This window comes from Lepisosteus platostomus, chromosome 4 (assembly GCF_059453375.1).
Source record: "Lepisosteus platostomus isolate fLepPlt1 chromosome 4, fLepPlt1.hap1, whole genome shotgun sequence".
NCBI classification, from domain to species: Eukaryota; Metazoa; Chordata; class Actinopteri; order Semionotiformes; family Lepisosteidae; genus Lepisosteus; species Lepisosteus platostomus.
In genome coordinates, this window is record NC_142614.1 from 8,597,588 (window position 1) to 8,619,411 (window position 21,824).

The following is a 21,824-nucleotide window of genomic DNA, read 5'->3' on the forward strand; positions in this document are numbered from 1 at the left end:
GGGCAATCATTAAGACGTTTCAAACAACCGGAGCTCTGATGAACCTGCCTGAGAGAGGACTCAAGTGTATTTTGCCCACACACACAGTGAAGAAGATGGTTTGTGAGGCAAAACTTTCTCCAAGGATCACAGTTGGACAATTGCAGGAGTTGGTTGCATCCTGGGGTCACCAAGTCTCCAAAACTACAATTAGAAGCCACCTCTGTGCCAACAAACCATTTGGAAGGCTTGCCAGAAGAAAGCCCCTGCTGTCGTCAAACCACAAAAGTAAGCGCCTGGAGTTTGCGAAGTATTACTGGAACTCTGATTGGAAACGGGTTCTATGGTCAGATGAGACAAAAATAGAGCATTTTGGCAACAAACGCCAGAGGTGGGTTTGGCATAAAAAGAGTCAAGGTCATGCAGAAAACGAACCTTCTCCCCACTGTGAAGTGTGGTGGTGGATCTGTGATGTTGTGGGGCTGTTTATCTTCCAAAGGCCCTGGGAATCTTGTTAGGATACACGGCATCATGGACTCCACCAAATACCAGGAGATTTTAGGTCAATATCTGGCTGCCTCTGCCAGGAGGCTAAGACTGGGTCGTGGTTGGATCTTCCAGCAGGACAATGATCCAAAGCACACCTCCAAATCCACACAGACATGGTTCACTGACCACGGAATCAAGCTGTGGGGTGAGCTGAAGAGGAGAGTCCACAAGCGAGGATCTCAGATCCCTTTATACAGTATGTGTTCTCCCACCTCATCCAGCATTATAAGAGAAGACTCAGTGCTGTTATCTTGGCAAAGGGAGGGGTGCCAGTAATTGTGACACGTGTGTTTTTGAGAAAAATGTTTGTTTTTTAAAAGGATTTTTTTTTCTTCGAACAATTTTACCTCACCGAAAGGTTAGATTTCTCTCATATTTTCAGTGTAAGATCAAGCTGATAAACAACAAAGAATTTTTCATTGCCTTTATTGCTCATCTTAACCAAGGGTGCCAACGATTTTGGAGGGCACTGTAAGTTTGCATTAAAAAATGTGATTTGAAAAGGGTGTGCAAGTATCGGAAATTCATTGTTTTATTGGACCATTTAAAAAAACACTACCTTCCAATATTCACTGCAATAGACTGGTGTCCCATCCTGGGTGTACCCCACTTTGGGCCTGTTGCTTGCTGGGATAGGCTTCAGCTTCCCTTGCAACATTGTACAGGATAAAAATGTGAGAAAATCTATAGATGTATTACACAATTCCTATGACGCTACGCATGTTTCTTTTGTGTGTAAAATACAGGCTTAAGCAAGAAAAATGGGCGATGCACAGTTGAGTGTCACAAGAAAAACTAATAATTAGTAGGATTTCTCAACAGCTCGTCTACATGAAAGAACTTGAAAGCACTGAGCCCAACAGAAAGTGGAGACCAGCCGGTTCCTAAGCCGACACACAGTGGACCATCAGACGTGCGGGGGGGAGTTAGTCCGGCCGTTCACCGTGACAGCACGTACAGTATTTGGACGGTGGGGTGAAAATGGAGAGCTTGCAAACTCCTCCAGAAGAAACCCCACAACGAATCGAACCCAGGACCCCAGAGCTTCAGCAAAGCAGTGCTAACAGAGAAGCATGCGTGCAGCCCGTTTTCAATCTGTTGCAAACGATCAAGCGCGGCTGCTAATGTAAAGAGCAGCAACGCCAGGCGCCTGTTTCACTCCTGAATCGGAAGGTGTGAGAACAGTTGTCTGCGCTCCGCGCGCGTCCGACATGTTCGCTGGGACAAAGCGTGTCTGCACTGCACACAGATCCGGAGAAGGAAATATCACGACGAGTTTCTCCCTTTCTCCCGTTTTAGGCTTTTAATTCTTGAAATCGTTCACCCAGCGCTTTTCCTCCAAATTAACCGGCGAAGCAGAAGAACATTCGAACGAAAATAAAGAAGGAGTTTTATCATTTACAAGACTGTAACTATACAATGGTCATTTTGGCAGAAAGAGACAATATGAATCTTAGAATTTATGTAAATTCAGACGTTTCGGGACTAGCTCTTATCTTATTTATTTTGTACATCTTGTCAGAAGCAACAGCTGTAACAGGAACTATTAGATACCGTGACCGCAAAATATAGCGAAGATCCTACTTTATAATATTCATTGTAAACAATCAGCAGTCTGCTCAGGAGAAATTAGTCTCCGCGATCTTCCTCCGCTTTAACTACACTGGCTTTTCCACGGGGTGGATTCAATATCCTGTCCTCCTGCGTGTGAGCTGACAGAGTTCGGGTCCTCGTGAAAATCTTCACTCTACGAACCTGAACGTCATCACGCGCGAAAGTCTCTGTGGCTTTAAAAGGAAGGAGCTCGCAAACAGCAGGTATCGTGGTTTTGCGGGTTGTTTTCATTTCAAGATGTGGTTTTCTAGTGGTCTTTCCTTTCGGCTGTTGACCTTGCTGTTCCTCGCAGTTCTGTGTGATGCTGCGCAATGGCGTGCCCGGGCTAACGTCCAATCCGGCATCAGGCGCAAGGGGGTCGCCTTTCTGGACTCGCCTCTGCTGCCACGGCAGCAGAAGCAGCAGGTTATCCGGGCTGTGTCGGCGCAGTGCGGGGAGAGTACGATCGTGGTGCAGGTCAAGACCGACCTGTTTGGCACCGGGCAGCTGATCAACGCTTCGGATCTCAGCCTGGGAGACTGTGCGGTCACCAGGCAGGACACTGCGGCGCAGCTCCTGATCTTCGAGGCTGAGCTGCAGGCGTGTCGCAGTGTGCTGCAGGTAAGAAGTGGTTTTGTGGTTGGGCTGCTTCCGGTTCTCGGCTGTTGGGTGACTGGATCTGTGATCTGTCTAGACCGTGGACGAGCAACTGGTGTACAGCTTCTCTCTCAACTACACCCCGAAGCCGCTGGCCAACACCCCCATAGTGAGAACGAATGGCGCTGTTGTGGGTATCGAGTGTCGGTACATGAGGTGAGTCCTGGAGGAGCAGCAGGGCTGACTGCCTGGAGCTTGACTCCCTGCTGACGCCTGCCTCCTGTCTGCTAGGCTCCACAATGTGAGCAGCAATGCCCTGAAGCCCACCTGGGTCCCCTACACCTCCACCAAGTCTGCTGAGGATCTGCTGGGCTTCTCTCTGAGCCTCATGAATGGTAGGTCTCCCCTGAGATGAAGCACGGTGTTACTGTACAGCCAGTGCAGTTGGGTCGATGGGGATCTATGCTTGAGATTGGGGGGGGTTCCTTTCCCATCCAGATGACTGGAGCTCCCAGAGGTCCTCCAATGTGTTCTACCTGGGGGACGTCCTGAACATCGAAGCCTCCGTCACCCAGGCCAACCACCAGCCCCTTCGGCTCTTTGTGGACAGCTGCGTGGCCACCTTGGTCCCTGACCAGACCTCCACCCCCAGCTACTCCTTCATTGAGAACAAAGGGTGGGTGTGACCTCGGGTGGCTTGAGCTAGTGAACACTGCCTGCTGTCTCCAGTTCTACACTGCCTTCTCTCCTTTCAGGTGCCTGACTGATGCCAAATCCACAGGCTCCAGCTCGCAGTTCATGCTAAGAACCCAGGACACCAAGCTGCAGATGAAGCTGGATGCCTTCAGGTTCTATCAGGATGCCAGGAGCTCAGTGAGTACTTGATCCTGATACCCATGAAAGCAGAAGGTTCTTAAAACAGCATGTCCATTACAAGCCCAAGATGGAGGCCTGGGTGTAGCTTGATCCACTCGTGCTCTTGGCAGATCTACATCACCTGCCACCTGAAGGTGACTCCTGCTTCCCAGAGTGTGGACTCCCTGAACAAGGACTGCTACACTGAGGGCAGCAGGTCAGTGAGGAGGCAGGGGGCTGCTGTGTCCAGCTGGTGCTCAGCTGAGGGAGCTGCTCTGACCCTGTGTCCCTGCTGTAGGTGGAGATCAGTGGATGGGAGTGACCAGGTCTGCAGCTGCTGTGACTCCAGCTGTGTGCCAAGTATACGATCCAGGTATTGGGGTGACAGGAGCAGGAGGGACCTGGCTTCTACAGGGGGTAAGGCACCTCTGCTCTGCTGCTCATGGCATGGATCTCTTCAGGAAAGGGGGGGGGGGTCTACAGCCAGGCTTGTCCTGCTCTTTTTGCAGCTCCTGAGTGGGAAGCTGATGCCACTGTTGGTCCTGTGTTTGTGCTGCAAGAGCAGGTTGCTGAGAGGCCAGTGGAGGCAGAAGGCCGGAGCTCCCAGCTAAGAGCAGAGGAGGACAAAGCCACAGGTACTGGCAGGAGGTGCTGTCACATCAGCTGGCCCCTCTCTGTGGCAGTGCCCGCTTGCTGAGGCTCCTCTGTGCTTTCTTTCCAGGCCTGCCTGTGGAGGCTGTGATCCTGGCTGGTGTGGTGACTGCGGTGGGGCTGGTCTCTGCTGCTCTGCTGGGGACAGTCCTGTGCAGGAGGAAGCAACACAAACCCATGAACTGACTTGATGTGAATGAGCAATAAACTGTGTTTTTCTTTTCACTTAGTTTGGTTTACTCTTGCTTAGTGCTGAGATTAATAGTTACGCAGTCCATAATGTGTTAAGTACTATCTGCTTCTATGTATGTGTTAGTATTCCTGAACTCCACCTTTGTTTATCAGTTGAGGGCTGATAAGACCTGAACATACTGCTATTATGCATCTGTGGTTAGCAGCTGGTGCTGCTCATTTAAGTTAACCTTAACCTGATTTGGACACCTGCATATTTCCAAACAGCTTCCCCCCCCCCCCCTCCCACTTCTCTTTTCTTTGACATGTGCTTTGACCTGTAATGTTCCTCTACAAGGCTGGATCAGTTAATATCAGCCTGGTACCATTTGCATGTACAGTGGTGTGAAAATGTGTTTGCACCCTTCCTGATTTCAGTGTGACAAACATGCAAAAAAAAAAGTTTCAGATCATCAAACAAAATGAAGTATTAGACAAAGAAACGCAAAATGAAAGTTTTATTAAGGGGGGGTAAGTGATTGCCTGCCCCCCCCCCCCCCCCCCCCCCCCCCCTGTTAAAACATAATTCAACTGTGGTTTATCACATCTTTGGGAAGTGGAGTTCAATTTCTCTAGCCCCACCCAGGCCTGATTACTGCCTCAACCTTTTCTCAATCAAGGAATCACTTTAATAGGACCTGCCTGACAAAGTGAAGTAGACCAAAAGCTAGACATCATGCTGTGATCCGAAGAAATTCAGGAACAAATGAGAAACAGTAATTGAGATCTATCAGTCTAGAAAAGGTTATAAAGCCATTTCTAAAGCTTTGGGACTCCAGCGAGCCACAGTGAGAGCCGTTATCCACAAATAGCAAAAACATGGAACAGTGGTGAACCTTCCCAGGAGTGGCCGGCCGACCAAAATTACCCCAAGAGCCCAGCGATGACTTATCCAAGAGGTCACAAAAAAACCCACAACAACATCTATGAACTGCAGGCTTCTCCTGCCTTAGTTAAGGTCAGTGTTCATGACTCCACCATAAGAAAGAGACTGGGCAAAAATGGCCTGCATAGCAGAGTTCCAAGATGAAAACCACTGATGAGCAAAAAGAACATAAATGCTCGTCTCAGTTTTGCCAGACACCATCTTGATGATCCCCAAGACTTTTGGGAAAATACTCTGTGGACTGACAAGACAAAAGTTGAACTTTTTGGAAGGTGTGTGTCCCATTACATCTGGCGTAAAAGTAACACAGCATTTCAGAAAAGTAACATCATACCAACAGTAAGATATGGTGGTGGTGGTGTGATGGTCTGGGGCTGTTTTGCTGCTTCAGGACCTGGAAGACTTTCTGTGGTAAATGGAACCATGAATTCTGCTGTCTACCAAAAAATCCTGAAGGAGAATGTCCGGCTATCTGTTCATGACCTCAAGCTGAAGCGCACTTGGGTTCTGCAGCAGGACAATTATCCAAAACACACCAGCAAGTCCACCTCTGAATGGCTTAAGAAAAACGAAATGAAGACTTTGGAGTGGTCTAGTCAAAGTCCTGACCTGAATCCGATTGAGATGTTGTGGCATGACCTTAAAAAAGCAGTTAAGGCTCGAAAACCCTCCAATGTGGTTGAAATACAACAATTCTGCAAAGATGAGTGGGCCAAAATTCCTCCACAGCGCTGTAAAAGACTCATTGCCAGTTATCGCAAAGGCTTGATTGCAGTTGTTGCTGCTAAGGGTGGCCCAACCAGTTATTAAGTTTTGGGGCAATCACTTTTTCACACAGAGCCATGTAGGTTTGGATTTTGTTTTCCCTTAATAATAAAAATTTCATTTAAAAACTGCATTTTGTGTTTACTTGTGTTATCTTTGTCTAATATTTCAATTTGTTTGATGATCTGAAACATTTCAGTGTGACAAATATGCAAACAAATAAGAAATCAGGAAGGGGGCAAACATTTTTTCACACCACTGTACTTCAGGCTCGGATTTTGGAAACAAGGGCTGTACAGTACCTTTTAGTTTATAGCCAAAACAAAACTGCAGGCTTATATACTCAGCACTGTTCGAGGGGCAATGGGGAGATATGCCCCTTAAGCAAGCAGGCACTCAAACACTGTTCATACGTTTTCGACTGCTACGGTTCTTCCCTTCATCCACAGCCCTCGATGGCAGGCACCGAGCACTTCCAAAAGTAGGATGTCGGTTTTCTTCTTTCAAGCCGATGCTCCCTGTAGGTGCGGCTGCAGGGGACAAAATGCATAGATATCGGGAACATTGGTGCTCCGTTAACCTCCCCTGGACTTTAAAAGGGAGGAACGTGTAGCGCTACTTCAATAGCCTTTTTCAAGGCGATCCGCCTCTGGCTAACGCTTTAATTGCAGATATTTATAGCTTGAAGGCGGTGTGGGTGGAGTTGTTATTGAAGTGAAATGTTTTTAAAGGCCTTCGGAGAACACTCTTGTTCTGGTGCAGCGGTTAAAAGGAAGACTCTAACACGTTTGGCGCTAGAGGAGCGACGAAAGAAGCGGGGCCGTTTATTCTGCAGAAGGCATTTTTATGTTAACTAAGACCGTTATTAAATCTTTCCAAGTTGATGTCCTTAATCCCAGTGGGCAAAAGACGTATAATATACGTCTATTAAACGCATACCTTAGACGTCTAAATGTGGTCTACAATTCGTCTAGAATGAAATTCTAATATACGTCTAAAGTTATACGTCAATTATACGTCCATGATTAGACGTTCATTATACATAAATGGTTGGAGTTCTATTATACGGATAAATTTAGAGGACTATTATACATATAAGGTTGGAGTTCCGGATAACTTTAGAGGACTATTATACGTATATGGTTAGAGGTCTATTATACGGATAACTTTAGAGGTCTATTATACGTATATGGGTAGAGGTCTATTATACATCAAAAATAGATTTTATAGGTGTAGAAACAAGTAAACCAAGCCAATGATTAGGTTTAGAAATTTATTCTGAAAATACACATTCACACCTGAAACATATGTATTTCAAATTATACATTGTATACAATCAATCAACAATCAACATATGGGCAATAATCATAAAAAACACAACTAGTCTTAAACTTCAGCTACAAATTCTGGTAACATGGCAATATACAGTAATGACAAACACAAAACTAATTACATTAACACACTAACTCAAAACCACATTTTGATTCAAATATACATTTTAAAATGTACAACTTCTATATTTCCAAGAAAAAAAAATATTACAATGGAAGTTAAGACGATTTTTGTCCACTATTTGCAAACCCTGTCTAATTGTCCTAACAGTTAGAACCAAAAACCTATTATTTTCAGAGTCCAGATCTCCTGGCCCCCTGCCTTGCATATGCATTCTTCAAGTAACACATTGCGTGCTCCTTTATTTCTTTTTCTGTTGATGTAGGGTGGGACTTTAGTATAATCTAAAAAATGAACGGTTTACTAAGCTCAAAGCTGAAATAAATGTATAAAATTTGGCTTGCATCATAGCAGTTGAGCAATAAAGTCCGTCCTAATTAAAGAGTACCCAAAGTTTGAAAGTACAACATAGAATAAAATAAGAGAAACGGCAAAACGATTTTGTGTCATCTTCCCCATTCACACTATTTTATGTGCCATTTTTTTGCTTATTCACGTACTATTTTAATCAAAATAATATTAAGAAAGATCTGTATGTATTCAGATAGTATTATTATTGTTCATACTTACTCGTCAAAAGAGGATTGCTGAGATATTTGCGGATATACTTCTACGTTTGAAAAACGTGTCCAAAATGGTGACCAACGAATACTAGCAATGCATTGTGGTATATAACCGGAAAATATGCTGGGTTAGATATTTTCTCAACGTATGCGTTTATTAATGTTGTCGATATTATGGTTGAAATTTAACATTGATAATACATCGCGGCTATGTGCCCCCTGCTATGAGCTAAGGATCGGTCACTGTTGTATGGTATTATATATAATGACATTATGGAATAGGATGGGGACAGGCCTGGCATCACGGGGGGAGGGGGGAATGTCGCCCCTTCAGTTTTGGGTAAAAAGATTTACCTAACTTAATTTACACCCTAAAAAAATAGTTGTACTTTGTCAATGGTCAGACAACACTAAATGACACGAACAGTCACTCAGTCTGTTTGATGGGCAGGAGGGCTATCCGTCCAGGAACTGCACATATCAGTGTCGTTATTGAGTGTCAACATTACGATCCTGTTTGCTCAGGTGGACCGATTCCGTAGTTTATCATTATACTTAAAATCGTTAAATAACTAGGACTAGTTATAGCAGTCTGTGCTTTCTGTTGGTTTTACAACATTTTTTTCTTAACGATTCAGAACGTCCATGTAGCTGCAAAAATGAACGCTTATGGTACTTTTCGCTCCAGGCAATACAAACCGTGAGAGTGACGAAAAATGTGAAACTGAACTTAATTAATTTATTATATTTACTATATTTATTATACACGTGTAAATTAATTACTGCCAAAATAATTTACTTCGTGCACTGTGCAGAGTGCCGTATACTCCTAGTTGCGGCACACACGATACATACAGTAAAAAGCCTAAGGCACTGTGTTAGATGTGTTTTCGACGTTATATATGCGTTTATTCATGTCGTCGATTTTACGGTTGCAATTCGACGTTGATTATACGTCGAGGCGACGTATATATACGTATAGCCGTAATTTCGCCGTAAATATACGTATATTCGACGAATCAATGCCCACTGGGATACTTGCGGGTTCGACTCGTATGTCCACAGAAAGATTGGTTTTCAATTAGCCGACGTATTTTAAGCGCCGCGAAAATGCTGTGCTGTGAAGCTTTGAGCTTCTTGGAAGTTGTAACATTACCAGAGAAACTCTTAGCGGTCAAAACACCGAGCGAGCTCCGCTAGCAGAGGAGTCGTCTGCGTTACAGTGACGGGAATCGCAGCACGCTTATGGCGAGACTGCGCTCTTCGGCTGAGACGACACGGTTATCGAATCACTAGAGTCGCACTCGTTGAGCACAAGAATGAATCTAAAGGAGCACGTGCGCTGTGTTTTGTGTAGGAGCAGCAGTGCACGCTGTCAGTGAGCACGGCTGGATTAAAGGAGCGTCGTTTTCACTCTCCTGCGAAGTCCACTTTTACGAACAGTAACGGGAGGTTGACTGGCAAGTCATCATAAATGTAATCAGTTCTATTTTTAAAAAGTAAGCACACATACTATACGTTTGGAAAGTCGTGTTATTTCTACTTTTCGCAGAAACGGCGAAAACGACTTGCGTTTTACCCAGGACGGTTCACCGACATCTTGTTGTACTTCTCGTATACAAAAGACAGAGCAGGTGCTCCTTTCGATTAATTCTCTCGCACAAAGAGTGTGACGATGTTCCTCTGTAGTTAAAGTTGATGCTAGTTTGTGTGAAAATGTTATTGCATATATATTGCAACATATTAACATACAGTAGTAGTCAATGTCGTTCATGAATTAAGTATCACGTTCTAAAGCAATGTTATATTGCGTACACGCAAAAATGATCACGTTTTAACACCCTGCTATCTCGTGTAAAACCAGTTTCTCCCTGGCGCTAACAGGCTTCTATAGAGTTGGACACCGCTTGATTTATATAATAACATATTCCCCTCCAGCACGAAAAACAAGTTCTAACTAATTCCTGCGTGGTAACATGTTTTAAGATCTTAACCACAGAGTGATGTCGTAATAGTTTTTCAGGTTCCCCAAATAATGACGTTATTTATTCAAGCAGTCTAAACGCGCTCCAAAACGCCACCGAGGGCTCTGTTCACCTTTATTAAACAAGCAAGTGTCGGAACTCCTCGTGCGCGCGCTACAGCCCTCCAATCGCCGCCCTCAGCCAATCAGGGCGCAGCGAGTATTTCAGGAGCTGAGCGCCGCTTGCCTGCAGTTCCTCGGTGAGTTTCACGGTGGAGAAGTCAATGAGCAGAGGGAGGATGGGGTTGCACCTTGTGTTGTTTTTGCTGGCGTTGGATTGGTCTGTAGCTCAGGTTCAGAAGTGCCTGGTTAATGACAACGACAAGATAACGTGTGGTGATGTGGCTATCGGTAAAAGCGATTGTGAGGCTGAAAACTGCTGCTTTGATCCGTCCAGCCGATATCGCTGTTACTATGGGAATGAAGGTGGGTTTTTGGCTCTTGAGCGTCTTCTATGATGAGCTTAACAGGCTTGGTTTACCAGCTCTTGCTTTCCTCCAGTGACTGTCCAGTGCACCAGGGATGGCCAGTTTGTGGTGGTCGTGTCCAAGAATGCCACCAGCCCTCAGCTGAGCCTGGATTCAGTCAGCCTGCAGGGGGGTAGGAGTCCCCCCTGTGGCCCTGTTAGCACCACTGCTGGCTTTGCCATGTTCCAGTTCCCAGTCAGTGCCTGTGGCACCAGCATGAAGGTGAGGGGCTTGATCCTTCAGCTGAGGGTGTTGCTGCTGTAGTGGTTCCTGACCTTCTTCATGTGCCCTTCCTCTAGACTGAAGGTGGTGCTGTGGTGTATGAGAACATGATGTCCTCAACATTTGCTGTGATTGGGGGGCCTGCTGGCTCCATCACAAGGGACAGTTTCTACAAGTGAGTGAGCAGCTGCTGCTTCCCAGAGTGCTCTGGTCTTGCCAGGTCCTGTCTGGATCCCATGACTGCCTGCTTCTCTCTCCAGGCTGTTCTTCCAGTGCAGGTATGCAAACGATGACCTTGTTCCAGTGCGGGCTGTGGTCTACACGGTCTCCCCACCCCCTCCGGCAGTGTCTCCAGGACCTCTCCGTGTGGAGCTCAGGATTGCAAGAGGTAGCTGTCCGGCCTTGGGCTGTGTGAGCCGAGTGTGTGGGGCTTCTGCTGAACCCCGCTGCTGCTCTTCTCCTCAGGAGAGCTGTATGACTCCTACTACAGTGACCTGGACTACCCTGTGACCAAGGTGCTGCGGGATCCTGTGTATGTGGAGGTCCACATCTTGAACAGGGCTGACCCCAACATTGTCCTGACCCTGGGGGACTGCTGGGCCACTTCCACTCCCAGTCCTCTCAGCCAGCCCAGCTGGAGCCTTCTGGTTGCTGGGTAATCTGACCCCTGTGGCTCTGACTGGCTTGTCTCAGTAGTGTCCCCTTGTGGCAGGGCTCACCCTCCCTGTTGCTGTCCTTGCAGGTGTCCCTACAGAGGTGACAACTACCAGACCACCTTGATCCCTGTGGGTGGCTCCTCAGGGCTGCCGTACCCAACGCACTACCAGCGCTTCATGATTCGGATGTTCACTTTTGTGGATCCTGCCTCTCAGGTGCCTCTGAAGGAGAAGGTAGGGAGCAGCTTGTGGAGGAGGAGGAGGAGGAGGAGGAGGTGGTGGTGGCTGGTCCTGGGCTGTGCAGTGACCCTTGCTGTACTCTCTCCAGGTGTTCATCCACTGTAGTGCAGCAGTGTGCCAGCCGACTGCTACTGAGCGCTGTGTGCCCACCTGTGGCAGGAGGAGTGAGTTCTCTTGGGATGGGCAGTTGTGTGTGCCAGTCAGCCGTGTATCCTTTCCTTATGCTGGTGTCCCTTCCTCTTGCAGGAAGAGCTGTTGCTCAAGTGGCACAGGACTCCTCCAGAGAAACTGCACTGGTGTCCAGTGGGGAAGTGATCCTGGTTGGATCTGAGCTTCCAGCTCTGGATCAAGTGGATTCCCATCCTGAAGGTGAGGGAGGGGGTTGGAGGCTGAGGCTGAGTGTCTGATCCTGTGTCTGACCCCTCACTAAAGCTCTTCTCTCCACAGCACCCTGGTTCCTGAGCTATGGGCTGCTGGTAGTAGCTGCCTCCACTGTGCTTGTGGTCTCTGCTCTGGTGCTGGTGGCTGTGTGGAGATCTAGACCTCAGATCCAGCATACCAAGCTGTGAATAAAGGCATTGCACTGAATTCCACTTAGTGTTGCTCCAATGTGCTCCTTGTGAGTAATTCAGGGAAAATACTGTAACTTTCCATGCCTTGTATTTACTATCTCTTCATGTGAGCTTCTTGTCTCTGTATTTTTCTCCTACTTAGAATATGAAAACCCCAATAACTTTTTACATTTGAACTATTTTCCTTTTCACATTTTGCTAAATATTAAAGAGTATTTCTAAAAGAAAATGTTTACTGTTATGTGAACAACACCAGGAGTTTAAGATCAGACACTCGGGGCTATATACGATTCACCTGCAGCCCCTTCCAGTTATTATTGACCTTGGCATTTGATTCCAGCTCTTCTGTCATACCACTCCTGCATGGTCCTTTGAGATCTATGGTGGCTGTAGTTAGTTGAGTGCTGCTTTTTTTTTTTTTAACTCTAAAGCACTGTTTAGTTACCTGGAGCGCATATTCAATCACTTTACCCCTCAGTGTAAGTCCTACAGGCTGGTACCTGCTTTCTCATCTTTGCTAGCATGCTGAAAACATGTTTAAAGACTCTTAAGCTGGGTCCATCTTTTTCTGAACGTTTATATACAAGCACTTAAACTGGGTTTGAGGTATTTGGTGTATATACTCATTCTGGATTTTCAAGGCCTTACGGGGTTGCAGTTTGACTGTCTTCTGCTGCCATTGCAGCAGGTTATCCGGGCTGTGCTGGTGCAGTGCAGGGGGAATACAATCGTGATGGAGGTTAAGACTGATCTGTTTGGCAGCAGGCAGCTGATCAATGGTTTGGATCTCAGTCTGTGAGATAGTGCAGTCACCCAGCAGCACACCACGGTGCAGCTCCTGATCTTTGAAGCTGAGCTGCAGCGTGTCGCAGTGTGCTGCAGGTAAGAAGTGGTTCTGCGGTTGGGCTGCTTCGGGTTCTCGGCTGTTGGGTGGCTGGATCTGTGATCTGTCTAGACTGTGGATGAGCAACTGGTGTACAGCTTCTCTCTCAACTACACCCCGAAGCCGCTGGCCAACACCCCCATTGTTGGAATGAATGGTGCTGTTGTGGGTATCGAGTGTCACTACATGAGGTGAGTCCTGGAGGATCAGCAGGGCCGACTGTCTTGAGCTTGACTCCCTGCTGACACCTGCCTCCTGTCTGCTAGGCTCTACAATGTGAGCAGCAATGCCCTGAAGCCCACCTGGGTCCCTTACACCTCCACCAAGTCTGCTGAGGATCTGCTGGGCTTCTCCCCGAGAAAAGCTGTGTGGCCACCTTGGTCCCTGACCAGACCTCCACCCCCAGCTACTCCTTCATTGAGAACAAAGGGTGGGTGTGACCTCGGGTGGCTTGAGCTAGTGAACACTGCCTGCTGTCTCTCCAGTTCTGTCCCTGCTGTAGGTGGAGATCAGTGGATGGGAGTGACCAGGTCTGCAGCTGCTGTGACTCCAGCTGTATGATCCAGGTATTGGGGTGGCAGGAGCAGGAGGGACCTGGCTTCTAAAGAAGGTGGGTACCTTGCTATCCTTTTTGCCACCATAATATTGTTACTCGCTTAAAGCTACTGAATCTCTCATCTGATCTGCAAAGACAGGATGCTGGCACTCATCCAACTCCTGGGGCCTAGAGAGATCATATGACCAAGGCCATGGGCAGAAGGGGATCTTCTGGAGCCAGCAGCCAAGTCTTGTCATAGCTCAATTTTAAAATGATGCCTTTCTCTTGCTGTTTTAATGAACTTGTTCCTGCAGGTTTGTCTGCAGAGGCTGAGATCCTGGTTGGATCCTGGCGACTTTCTTATATAAGAAGAAATGACAAATGCATTAAGATATAATAAAAGAATTGGAAATGGTGCAATATATATGGTTTCTTTAATGATCTATCACAGTATTTTGTATGGAGTCCCTGACTTTTCTCACAGTTCGGAGAACTCTAAGCAACACTTGCTGATTGTGTTGCCCCATATGCATGGGGTAACTTTTACCTAGATTGCTGTTCTAGGTCCTGGGTCTCAGGTGGGATGAACTGCTTTATGTATCAGTGTATGTTGCAACAGAAAACTCATTTCTACCCCACCCCTTTCTTAAGTGCAGGAACAAGACTAAGAGTCAGCACATCCTAAGACTGACTGGGTCTTAAGATGCATAAGAGAGCAAGCCCATATATCAGTCTTGATGGATTTAGTAGGTTAGACCTTAAATGTCATCCAGCTCAACCAGCTGTCTTGTAATACTGGTCTAGATGCCCACAATAATGTAAAGGTTCAAAGATCACAGGAGGTTGGCAGTTGTTTACTAAATGACACAAAGTTTTCCAGCTGTTGCTCAAGCTTTTAGGTTGCCTTTCGACTGAGCTGTGAAACCTGGCTTTTCGAGATCAATTGAATGAGGTGTACTTGTTGATCCATGCAAATGAGTTCCATCTGGGAAATATGGAAGATTGGTTGGGCGGAGCGGTGGCTCTGTGGCTCAGGATCTGCGCCTGTGACTGGAAGGTTGCTGGTTCAAATCCCGCGCCCGGCAGAGGAATCCTACTCCGTTGGGCCCCTGTGCAAGGCCCTTAACCCCATCTGCTCCAGGGGCGCCGTACAACCCTGTGCTCTGACCCCAAGCTTCTCTCCCCGTCTGTGTGTCTGTGTCTCCATGGAGAAAAGGCTGGGGTATGCGAAAAGACGAATTCCTAATGCAAGAAATTGTATAGGGCTAATAAAGAAACATTATTATTATTATTACTACTACTACTTTGGAAGCTTCTCTGTCTAACAGGGTGCTTACATCTCTACCAGTCCCTTTTCCTCCAGAAGAACTAAATCCCTCTCTTATGCATGGGGGATTGAAGAGCCCAATCTCTCGAGTTTAAATACATTTATGCTCAGCATATTTCTGACCACAGCAGGATTTTCCGATGACCTTTCAGCAGAGCTATTCCCCTGTCTTTACTGTAACCCTCAGCGATGTTCCCTCTAAGCTGTGGCGCGTGTGCACACAGGTTATGAAATCAGCGCACATAGGAAATTGAACTGCCCACAAAAAATTAAATTCCCCCCAAAATATGATGATGATAATAAAACAAACACGATCGTCAATTGAACAATGCTAAATGGACCCCATGAGAGTGTCTGCGAGAGGCCCGACTTGGCTGTGTGCGTTATTACTGCTATTCGATCATCGATATCTGTGCTCTCGTCGTCTCGTACCTCCCTGCTCATGCTCGCTCCACACTCGGTCTCCACGACTGGGCTCGTTGAATCGCCGTCCCGGTCTTTTGGATCTCTATGCTTCTATGAGAGTGACTATATTAGCAAAAAATAATTTCAGGTTTACAATTTTTACACTCAATTTAGGGCATGCAAGTTTTTGTCACGGGGGGAAAAATTTGCACAACTTGAAATGTTTGCGCCCACCGGCCATTGAAAATTAGAGGGAACATTGCCCATCAGTCCCTTTTTCAGCTTGCTGGCCTTCCAGGTACAGCATGTGGTGGAACTATGAGTCTCGTGGCATGAAATGAGTCACACGACATGCTGGTGTCATTAGCTTTTAAATGTAGCTGAGCCATGTGAAAGTAATGTTATCCAGAGGGCCACTGCCAGAATTCTGAGCTTTTCCTCACCTTTTAGGAAAAAACGATTTGAAAATACTACAGTAAATGACACTTTTGCCACTGGGAGCTCAAGTTGGGGGTGTAAAGGATACTAGCTACAATTCCAGTCCTTTGCGAATGTTCTGAGTTGACAATATTTTATCGTAAGCCTGTTCGATTTTCAGTTCAGGCTTTGGCAGATGGGGGGGGGATTGGTTCCTGGAACAGTCCCCGTACAACAAAGAATACAAACGTTCCCAACAGGGAATAGTGTTACAGAAGATACGATTAACTTTACAGTGTTTGAAAGTGCGATTGCAGCTGGAAAGAAATATTTCTTTAGTCTGTTATCTTTACAGCTGGAGAGGCACAGGCATCTCCCAGATGGTGGCAGTGTCAATTCACAGTGGAGGGAATGAGACAAATACTCCGTAATGCCCCTTAATTTATTTACAACCCTATATGACTGCTAAGATGTAGTTTCATATATACTAATACTTCTCCCAACACGCACATACACACCAACACCACATCGTCCGAAGAAGCAGTTTTATCCCCTTTTATATCATTAATCTAATTTAATTCGCCGCAAAACACAGAAGGAATAGCTTTTACGTTTGTGTCCAATGCGACCACGGGGGGGCGACATAATACTGACACAACAGCAGTTTTTTTTTTCGAATTTGCTTGCGCGTCAGGGTTACATTACTAGGCTTTGCCATCACAGTACGCCAAGCTTCAGTGTTAAAAGGCTCTGCTGCGTCACCTGCGTAATTAAAACGAAGAACTGATTGGCTTATAAAAAAAACGTTTAAGGGTTTAATTCGTGTTGTTAAGACAACTACACACTGTATATTTGGCTTGTGATGTATACATTTTTATCAAGAAATAGAATTACGTTGATTTTACAGACTCGACTAGCATAATCTTAGGCAATTTAACGTTAATTCAGATGAACAAGTCTAGGCTTCAGGTAACGTCGGTCTGTGAAATCAATGCTCCTGGCCATTAATTACTGCTGGCCATTATTTAAATACTCGCGTAATTGCTGTAAAAGACGGTTTTCCCCTTGTTGTTAAATGTTGTCACTTACAGCTATTATCACACGATAGTTGTACTACTTGCTAACTATCTCGAGTGTCCCAAAGAACGCGCCCTTTATGGGACGTTTTCAAGTTATAATAGAGCACTAGATAAATATTCAAGAGCCCTCTCAGCGCCTCTAAACCACACTCGTCAATGAGTGACCGCTGAGCGGCGGATAACTTATTCCAGCTGTTAGCAGTCAGATTCAAGCTCTCGAACAATTATCCAATCCACGTCGTCAGGACTCGGGGGACTGGGGGTATTTAAGAAAATGAACAGCGGCTGCTTGATAGCTTAGTTTCTCGTATTGCAATGGCGTATACTGGTACGGGCTCCAGGAGTTGGTTTGTGTTGTGCCTTGCGGTCGCGGCGTTGGGCATTTCGGTTGATAAATGCTTGGTTGATGAGGGTGATAAAATCGCTTGTGGCGACCCGACGTTAAGCAGAGCCGGTTGCGAGGCTCGTAATTGCTGTTTTTCTCTAAGCGGCAGCTGGCGCTGTTATTATGGAAATGATGGTAGGATCGCCTATTTTCTAAAACCTCTTGGGTAGCACTTGAAGCGGACTGCTTAATGCACTTCCTTATATTGTGGTCTTTCCTCCAGTGACTGTCCAGTGCACCAGGGATGGCCAGTTTTTGGTGGTCGTATCCAGGAATGCCACCAGCCCTCAGCTGAGCCTGGATTCAGTCAGCCTGCAGGGGGGCAGGAGTGCCCCCTGTGGCCCTGTTAGCACCACTGCTGGCTTTGCCATGTTCCAGTTCCCAGTCAGTGCCTGTGGCACCAGCATGAAGGTGAGGGGCTTGATCCTTCAGCTGAGGGTGTTGCTGCTGTAGTGGTTCCAGACCTTGTTCATGTGCCCTTCCTCTAGACTGAAGGTGGTGCTGTGGTGTATGAGAACATGATGTTATCTGCTGTGGATGTGAGGCAAGGACCCAATGGCTCAATCACAAGAGACCCCCTCTATAAGTGAGTGAGCTGTCTGGTCATGGTAACACGATCTCAAATGGTACTTCTAGATATTGATCCCATGACTGCCTGCTTCTCTCTCCAGGCTGTTCTTCCAGTGCCGGTATGCAGACGATGACCTTGTTCCAGTGCAGGCTGTGGTGTACACGGTCTCCCCACCCCCTCCGGCAGTGTCTCCAGGACCTCTCCGTGTGGAGCTCAGGATTGCAAGAGGTAGCTGTCAGGCCTTGGGCTGTGTGAGCCGAGTGTGTGGGGCTTCTGCTGAACCCCGCTGCTGCTCTTGTCCTCAGGAGAGCTGTATGACTCCTACTACAGTGACCTGGACTACCCTGTGACCAAGGTGCTGCGGGATCCTGTGTATGTGGAGGTCCACATCTTGAACAGGACTGACCCCAACATTGTCCTGACCCTGGGGGACTGCTGGGCCACTTCCACTCCCAGTCCTCTCAGCCAGTCCCGCTGGAGCCTTCTGGTTGCTGGGTAACCTGACCCCTGTGGCTCCGACTGGCTTGTCTCTGTAGTGTCCCCTTGTGGCAGGGCTCACCCTCCCTGTTGCTGTCCTTGCAGGTGTCCCTACGGAGGTGACAACTACCAGACCACCTTGATCCCTGTGGGTGGCTCCTCAGGGCTGCCGTACCCAACGCACTACCAGCGCTTCATGCTCCGGATGTTCACTTTTGTGGATCCTGCCTCTCAGGTGCCTCTGATGGAGAAGGTAGGGAGCAGCTTGTGGGGAAGGAGGTGGTGGCTGGTCCTGTGCTGTGCAGTGACCCTTGCTCTGCTCTGCTCTCTAGGTGTTCATCCACTGTAGTGCGGCAGTGTGCCAGCCGACTGCTACTGACCGCTGTGTGCCCATGTGTGGCAGGAGGCGTGAGTTGCCAATTTCTACAAAGGCTTAATTCTTTGTAAGAAGCAGTGTGTTTTTTTTCATGATTGTAATTTCCATCTTCCAGGAAGAGCTGTTGCTACAATCCCAATGGATACCTCCAAAGAAACTGTTCTGGTCTCCAGTGGGGAAGTGATCTTGATTGACCTTGAAATTCCAGCTGTGGATAAAATGGAATCCCAGTTTGAAGGTGAGAAGTGCTTGAGGGTCTGGATATCTCCAGTAGATGTGCATTGAGCACAGTGATGTGTACTGATCTCTTCTCTCTCATCCCAGGGTCCCAGTATGTCAGCTATGGGTTACTGGCAGTGGCTGTTGCTGTTGTGCTTGTCATCTCTGCTCTCATTACTGTAGCTGTGCGGAGAACCAGATCTCGGGTATTAACAATAACGCTGTCAGGTGGTGCAGCTGCAGAGTAATAGAACAGAATCTGAATGCTTGGTCTGTTTTTCTGGTTTTGTCTGAATTAAAAAAAACCAACACATGCTTTCTTTTGCTTTTTGACCTCCTATGTGGCATAACTGAGTCTGAGCGGGCTCTTCTCCTGCAGGGGAAGTACTACAGTGTGTTATGTATTCCACATTCAATGAGCATTGTAACCATACTGTACACCATAGCAGGTGCAGGGAGACTCCTTCAGCACTTTAAGGGCCATTATACAGGTCAGCCCCTGCCAGCCTAGTGCAGAATTCAAATGGGTTTCTTGTTCCAACAACCTGCTCTTGTTGAAGATGCTCTGTTCTAGTGCCCAGCTCCTCAGGCCTCTTATCTTCCACTTATCCAAACAGTAGGGCTCTCCGCTTAGTGGATCTCATAGTGATGAAACTTTCCACGGCTGGCTTGACCTTATTCAAAGAGTTCAATCCTCCTTCCCATCCCATTACTCATTGGTGTTAAAGGCTTTAATGATTCAGAATGTCCTCCAGCTGGCTATTGATGTATGACTAGCACCTGCTTAAACCATGGGTTTACTAGGGGTGTGTTTCCATACTTTATATGAATAACACGATTTCTGATTCCCTGCTTGTTCGCACTTGTAACTGGGGGTTGTAGGCTGGTGGTTTACATGTGCTAATCCTTATGGAGCCCTCTTCCCAAAGTGATGCAAACCTCTGCAAGAACAAAAGTTGACACAGGGGCAAATGGAAGGAAAATGTATGCAGAATATGGAAAACTGTGAATGGCAATCATTCAAACCTTTGCATAAGTCCTAAAATAACAGGAGAGCTATCTCACCAGATCTCAAAGATGCAGTTTGAGTGCTGCACCAATCTAGCAGGGGCCTTTGTCTATGTAACCTCCCACTGCCTTCAAGCCCAACAATCTAGTCCGACATTAATCACTACAGTTGAGCACACCAGCCTTGTCCAGGTACACTCTCTTGTATACTGTACCTGAACAGTTGCACAAGAACACAGGAGAGAGCAGTCCCCACTTAATTCCACTACTTATTGATAAGGCTAAGGGAACTGAAACGCATTTTTCATCACGAAAATCCTTCTGCCCCTAGCAGAATGGAAAATGTAGAGTGTGTGTATATATAATGCAGTACATCTAACCCCTTAATTGTAAAGTCTTCCTGTAGTTCTATGGAAGCTTGAAATGTAAAGCAGATCAAGCGAAGCACTTGAAGTATTGAGGTATACAAACACTTGGATGTAACTGCAAACGTCTGGAAAAAGCTGGTATTGCAAAGAAAGGGTGTCGGGGTGAGATTTATCATCTCAGGCTGCTGTTGGACAACTTGAGTTATTTTCCCCTGGCCGTGCACGCAGACTTGCTCTTGACAAGTGCTCATTCTCCGCACCGGAAGAGTTTGCTAAATCCTGGTGCTTTCTGCACCTGTGCCACTGTGCGTCAGACACACACACACACCCTCCCCCCCCCCCCCCAAGCCACCCGCCCGCTTATTTCTTTCTGCTGTTTTCTGTCTCGACCCCTGTCAACAAGATAATCCAGTTCTTCTGTTCTGCAACGGGTCCGTCTTCACGAGCTGAGCCAGCACGCGTTTGACGGAGTGGGCTAGGGACCGGTGTTTGTGTTTGTTGTGAATTGCGCCTAGCTTTGCTGTCTTCCTTTCAAGTGCCGCTTATGATTTTTTACCGGGGTTTTTTTTTCTGTTCCACACCGAGGGTTGATAGCCCACCCAGAGGAAGAGGAGGAAAGAGAGAGACGTCGCTAGCGCTTTCAACAGGGGGTTTAACGCACCCGCACGTTAGCGCGGGGAACAGTCAGGAAAAGTTCAGCATTATGGAGGCCCTTTCTAGTCCCTCACACCTGGGAAATACTTCTTCGGGGAAGTCATCAATCAGCTTTACGACCTTCCCTGGAATATTCCCCTTTTATTCACCCCCTTCTCTCTCCGCATCTGTCTCTCTCTCACAAGGTCAGCCCCGCCCCCTCGGCACTCGCGAGCCCCGCTCCTCCTCGGTCACTTCCTTCCTCCGGCCCGCTGTGTCAAATCCGCGCGCAACACGCCCCCCCCCCTGGCCCTGCGTTAGATCGCGAGCGCCTCAACGCGGGGATCTCCCGTCTTCTCCGCTAAAAGCCAGATAACAACCCCCCCCCCTCGTGAGAGGTGTCAACCCCCTTCTTCTTTGACAGCTTTGGGTGGGTCGGTCTAAAAAGAACTGAAAAGAAAGTCACTCAAGCAGGCCATTCGATCTCACTGGATCGTTTGGTGGCTACGAGCTTCATGGTCTAAATTAAACCACCGATCTGTTTCTTCAAGCATGCCGCGGCGTTGGCTAGACATGTGATTCCAGGTTCAGACAGGAGGGTCGAACTCCTAACCTGTGGACCGCTTGCTTTCTTCGTATTGTCTGCTGCGGTGGGAGGTGGAAGTTGCCTGAGATGACCCCCGTCAGTGCGCCTCAGCTCTGGAATAACAGAGTTGGGTCCCACCGTCCTCTTTCCGTTGTAGGACACACATATCGTGTTCCTTTGGATTGTCCAAGCATGCCCCACCGTTTAAATGTGTACAGATGACTGTATTGGACTGAAATGGGCTCTCTCCT

The 21,824-nt window shown here is 47.1% G+C and overlaps 3 protein-coding genes across 3 annotated transcripts; all 3 read left to right on the forward strand.

Annotated features, from left to right (window-relative positions):
* The first annotated feature begins 2,365 nt into the window (after window positions 1–2,365).
* Window positions 2,366–4,446, forward strand: LOC148672441 (zona pellucida sperm-binding protein 3-like). Its single transcript, XM_088628162.1, has 9 exons — window positions 2,366–2,742; window positions 2,816–2,934; window positions 3,010–3,113; window positions 3,217–3,394; window positions 3,474–3,591; window positions 3,705–3,790; window positions 3,872–3,990; window positions 4,083–4,208; window positions 4,295–4,446. The coding sequence occupies exons 1-9, from the start codon at window positions 2,380–2,382 to the stop codon at window positions 4,408–4,410; spliced, it is 1,329 nt and encodes a 442-aa protein (XP_088484288.1). The 5' UTR covers window positions 2,366–2,379; the 3' UTR covers window positions 4,411–4,446.
* Window positions 4,447–10,337: 5,891 nt separating this feature from the next.
* LOC148672442 (zona pellucida sperm-binding protein 4-like) lies at window positions 10,338–12,530 on the forward strand. Its single transcript, XM_088628166.1, has 9 exons — window positions 10,338–10,570; window positions 10,646–10,833; window positions 10,911–11,008; window positions 11,094–11,221; window positions 11,299–11,488; window positions 11,576–11,723; window positions 11,818–11,893; window positions 11,976–12,098; window positions 12,177–12,530. The coding sequence occupies exons 1-9, from the start codon at window positions 10,369–10,371 to the stop codon at window positions 12,296–12,298; spliced, it is 1,275 nt and encodes a 424-aa protein (XP_088484292.1). The 5' UTR covers window positions 10,338–10,368; the 3' UTR covers window positions 12,299–12,530.
* A 4,709-nt stretch (window positions 12,531–17,239) lies between these two features.
* Window positions 17,240–19,292, forward strand: LOC148672443 (zona pellucida sperm-binding protein 4-like). Its single transcript, XM_088628165.1, has 9 exons — window positions 17,240–17,470; window positions 17,559–17,746; window positions 17,824–17,921; window positions 18,007–18,134; window positions 18,212–18,401; window positions 18,489–18,636; window positions 18,716–18,791; window positions 18,875–18,997; window positions 19,084–19,292. Exons 1-9 carry the CDS (start codon window positions 17,266–17,268, stop codon window positions 19,224–19,226), a joined length of 1,299 nt encoding a protein of 432 aa, XP_088484291.1. The 5' UTR covers window positions 17,240–17,265; the 3' UTR covers window positions 19,227–19,292.
* The last annotated feature ends 2,532 nt before the right edge of the window (window positions 19,293–21,824 follow it).

What these genes read in the sequence shown, in the direction of transcription:
- LOC148672441 (XM_088628162.1), top strand. Translation starts at nt 2,380, where the DNA reads ATGTGGTTTTCTAGTGGTCTTTCCTTTCGGCTGTTGACCTTGCTGTTC. An exon ending in GGACCTGGCTTCTACAGGGG is followed by an intron (nt 3,991 to 4,082) that starts GTAAGGCACCTC and finishes CTCTTTTTGCAG; the next exon opens with CTCCTGAGTGGGAAGCTGAT. An exon ending in AGAGGAGGACAAAGCCACAG is followed by an intron (nt 4,209 to 4,294) that starts GTACTGGCAGGA and finishes CTTTCTTTCCAG; the next exon opens with GCCTGCCTGTGGAGGCTGTG.
- LOC148672442 (XM_088628166.1), top strand. Translation starts at nt 10,369, where the DNA reads ATGAGCAGAGGGAGGATGGGGTTGCACCTTGTGTTGTTTTTGCTGGCG. An exon ending in CCTGTGGCACCAGCATGAAG is followed by an intron (nt 10,834 to 10,910) that starts GTGAGGGGCTTG and finishes CCCTTCCTCTAG; the next exon opens with ACTGAAGGTGGTGCTGTGGT. An exon ending in AGTGGATTCCCATCCTGAAG is followed by an intron (nt 12,099 to 12,176) that starts GTGAGGGAGGGG and finishes TTCTCTCCACAG; the next exon opens with CACCCTGGTTCCTGAGCTAT.
- LOC148672443 (XM_088628165.1), top strand. Translation starts at nt 17,266, where the DNA reads ATGGCGTATACTGGTACGGGCTCCAGGAGTTGGTTTGTGTTGTGCCTT. An exon ending in TGGAGCCTTCTGGTTGCTGG is followed by an intron (nt 18,402 to 18,488) that starts GTAACCTGACCC and finishes CTGTCCTTGCAG; the next exon opens with GTGTCCCTACGGAGGTGACA. An exon ending in AATGGAATCCCAGTTTGAAG is followed by an intron (nt 18,998 to 19,083) that starts GTGAGAAGTGCT and finishes CTCTCATCCCAG; the next exon opens with GGTCCCAGTATGTCAGCTAT.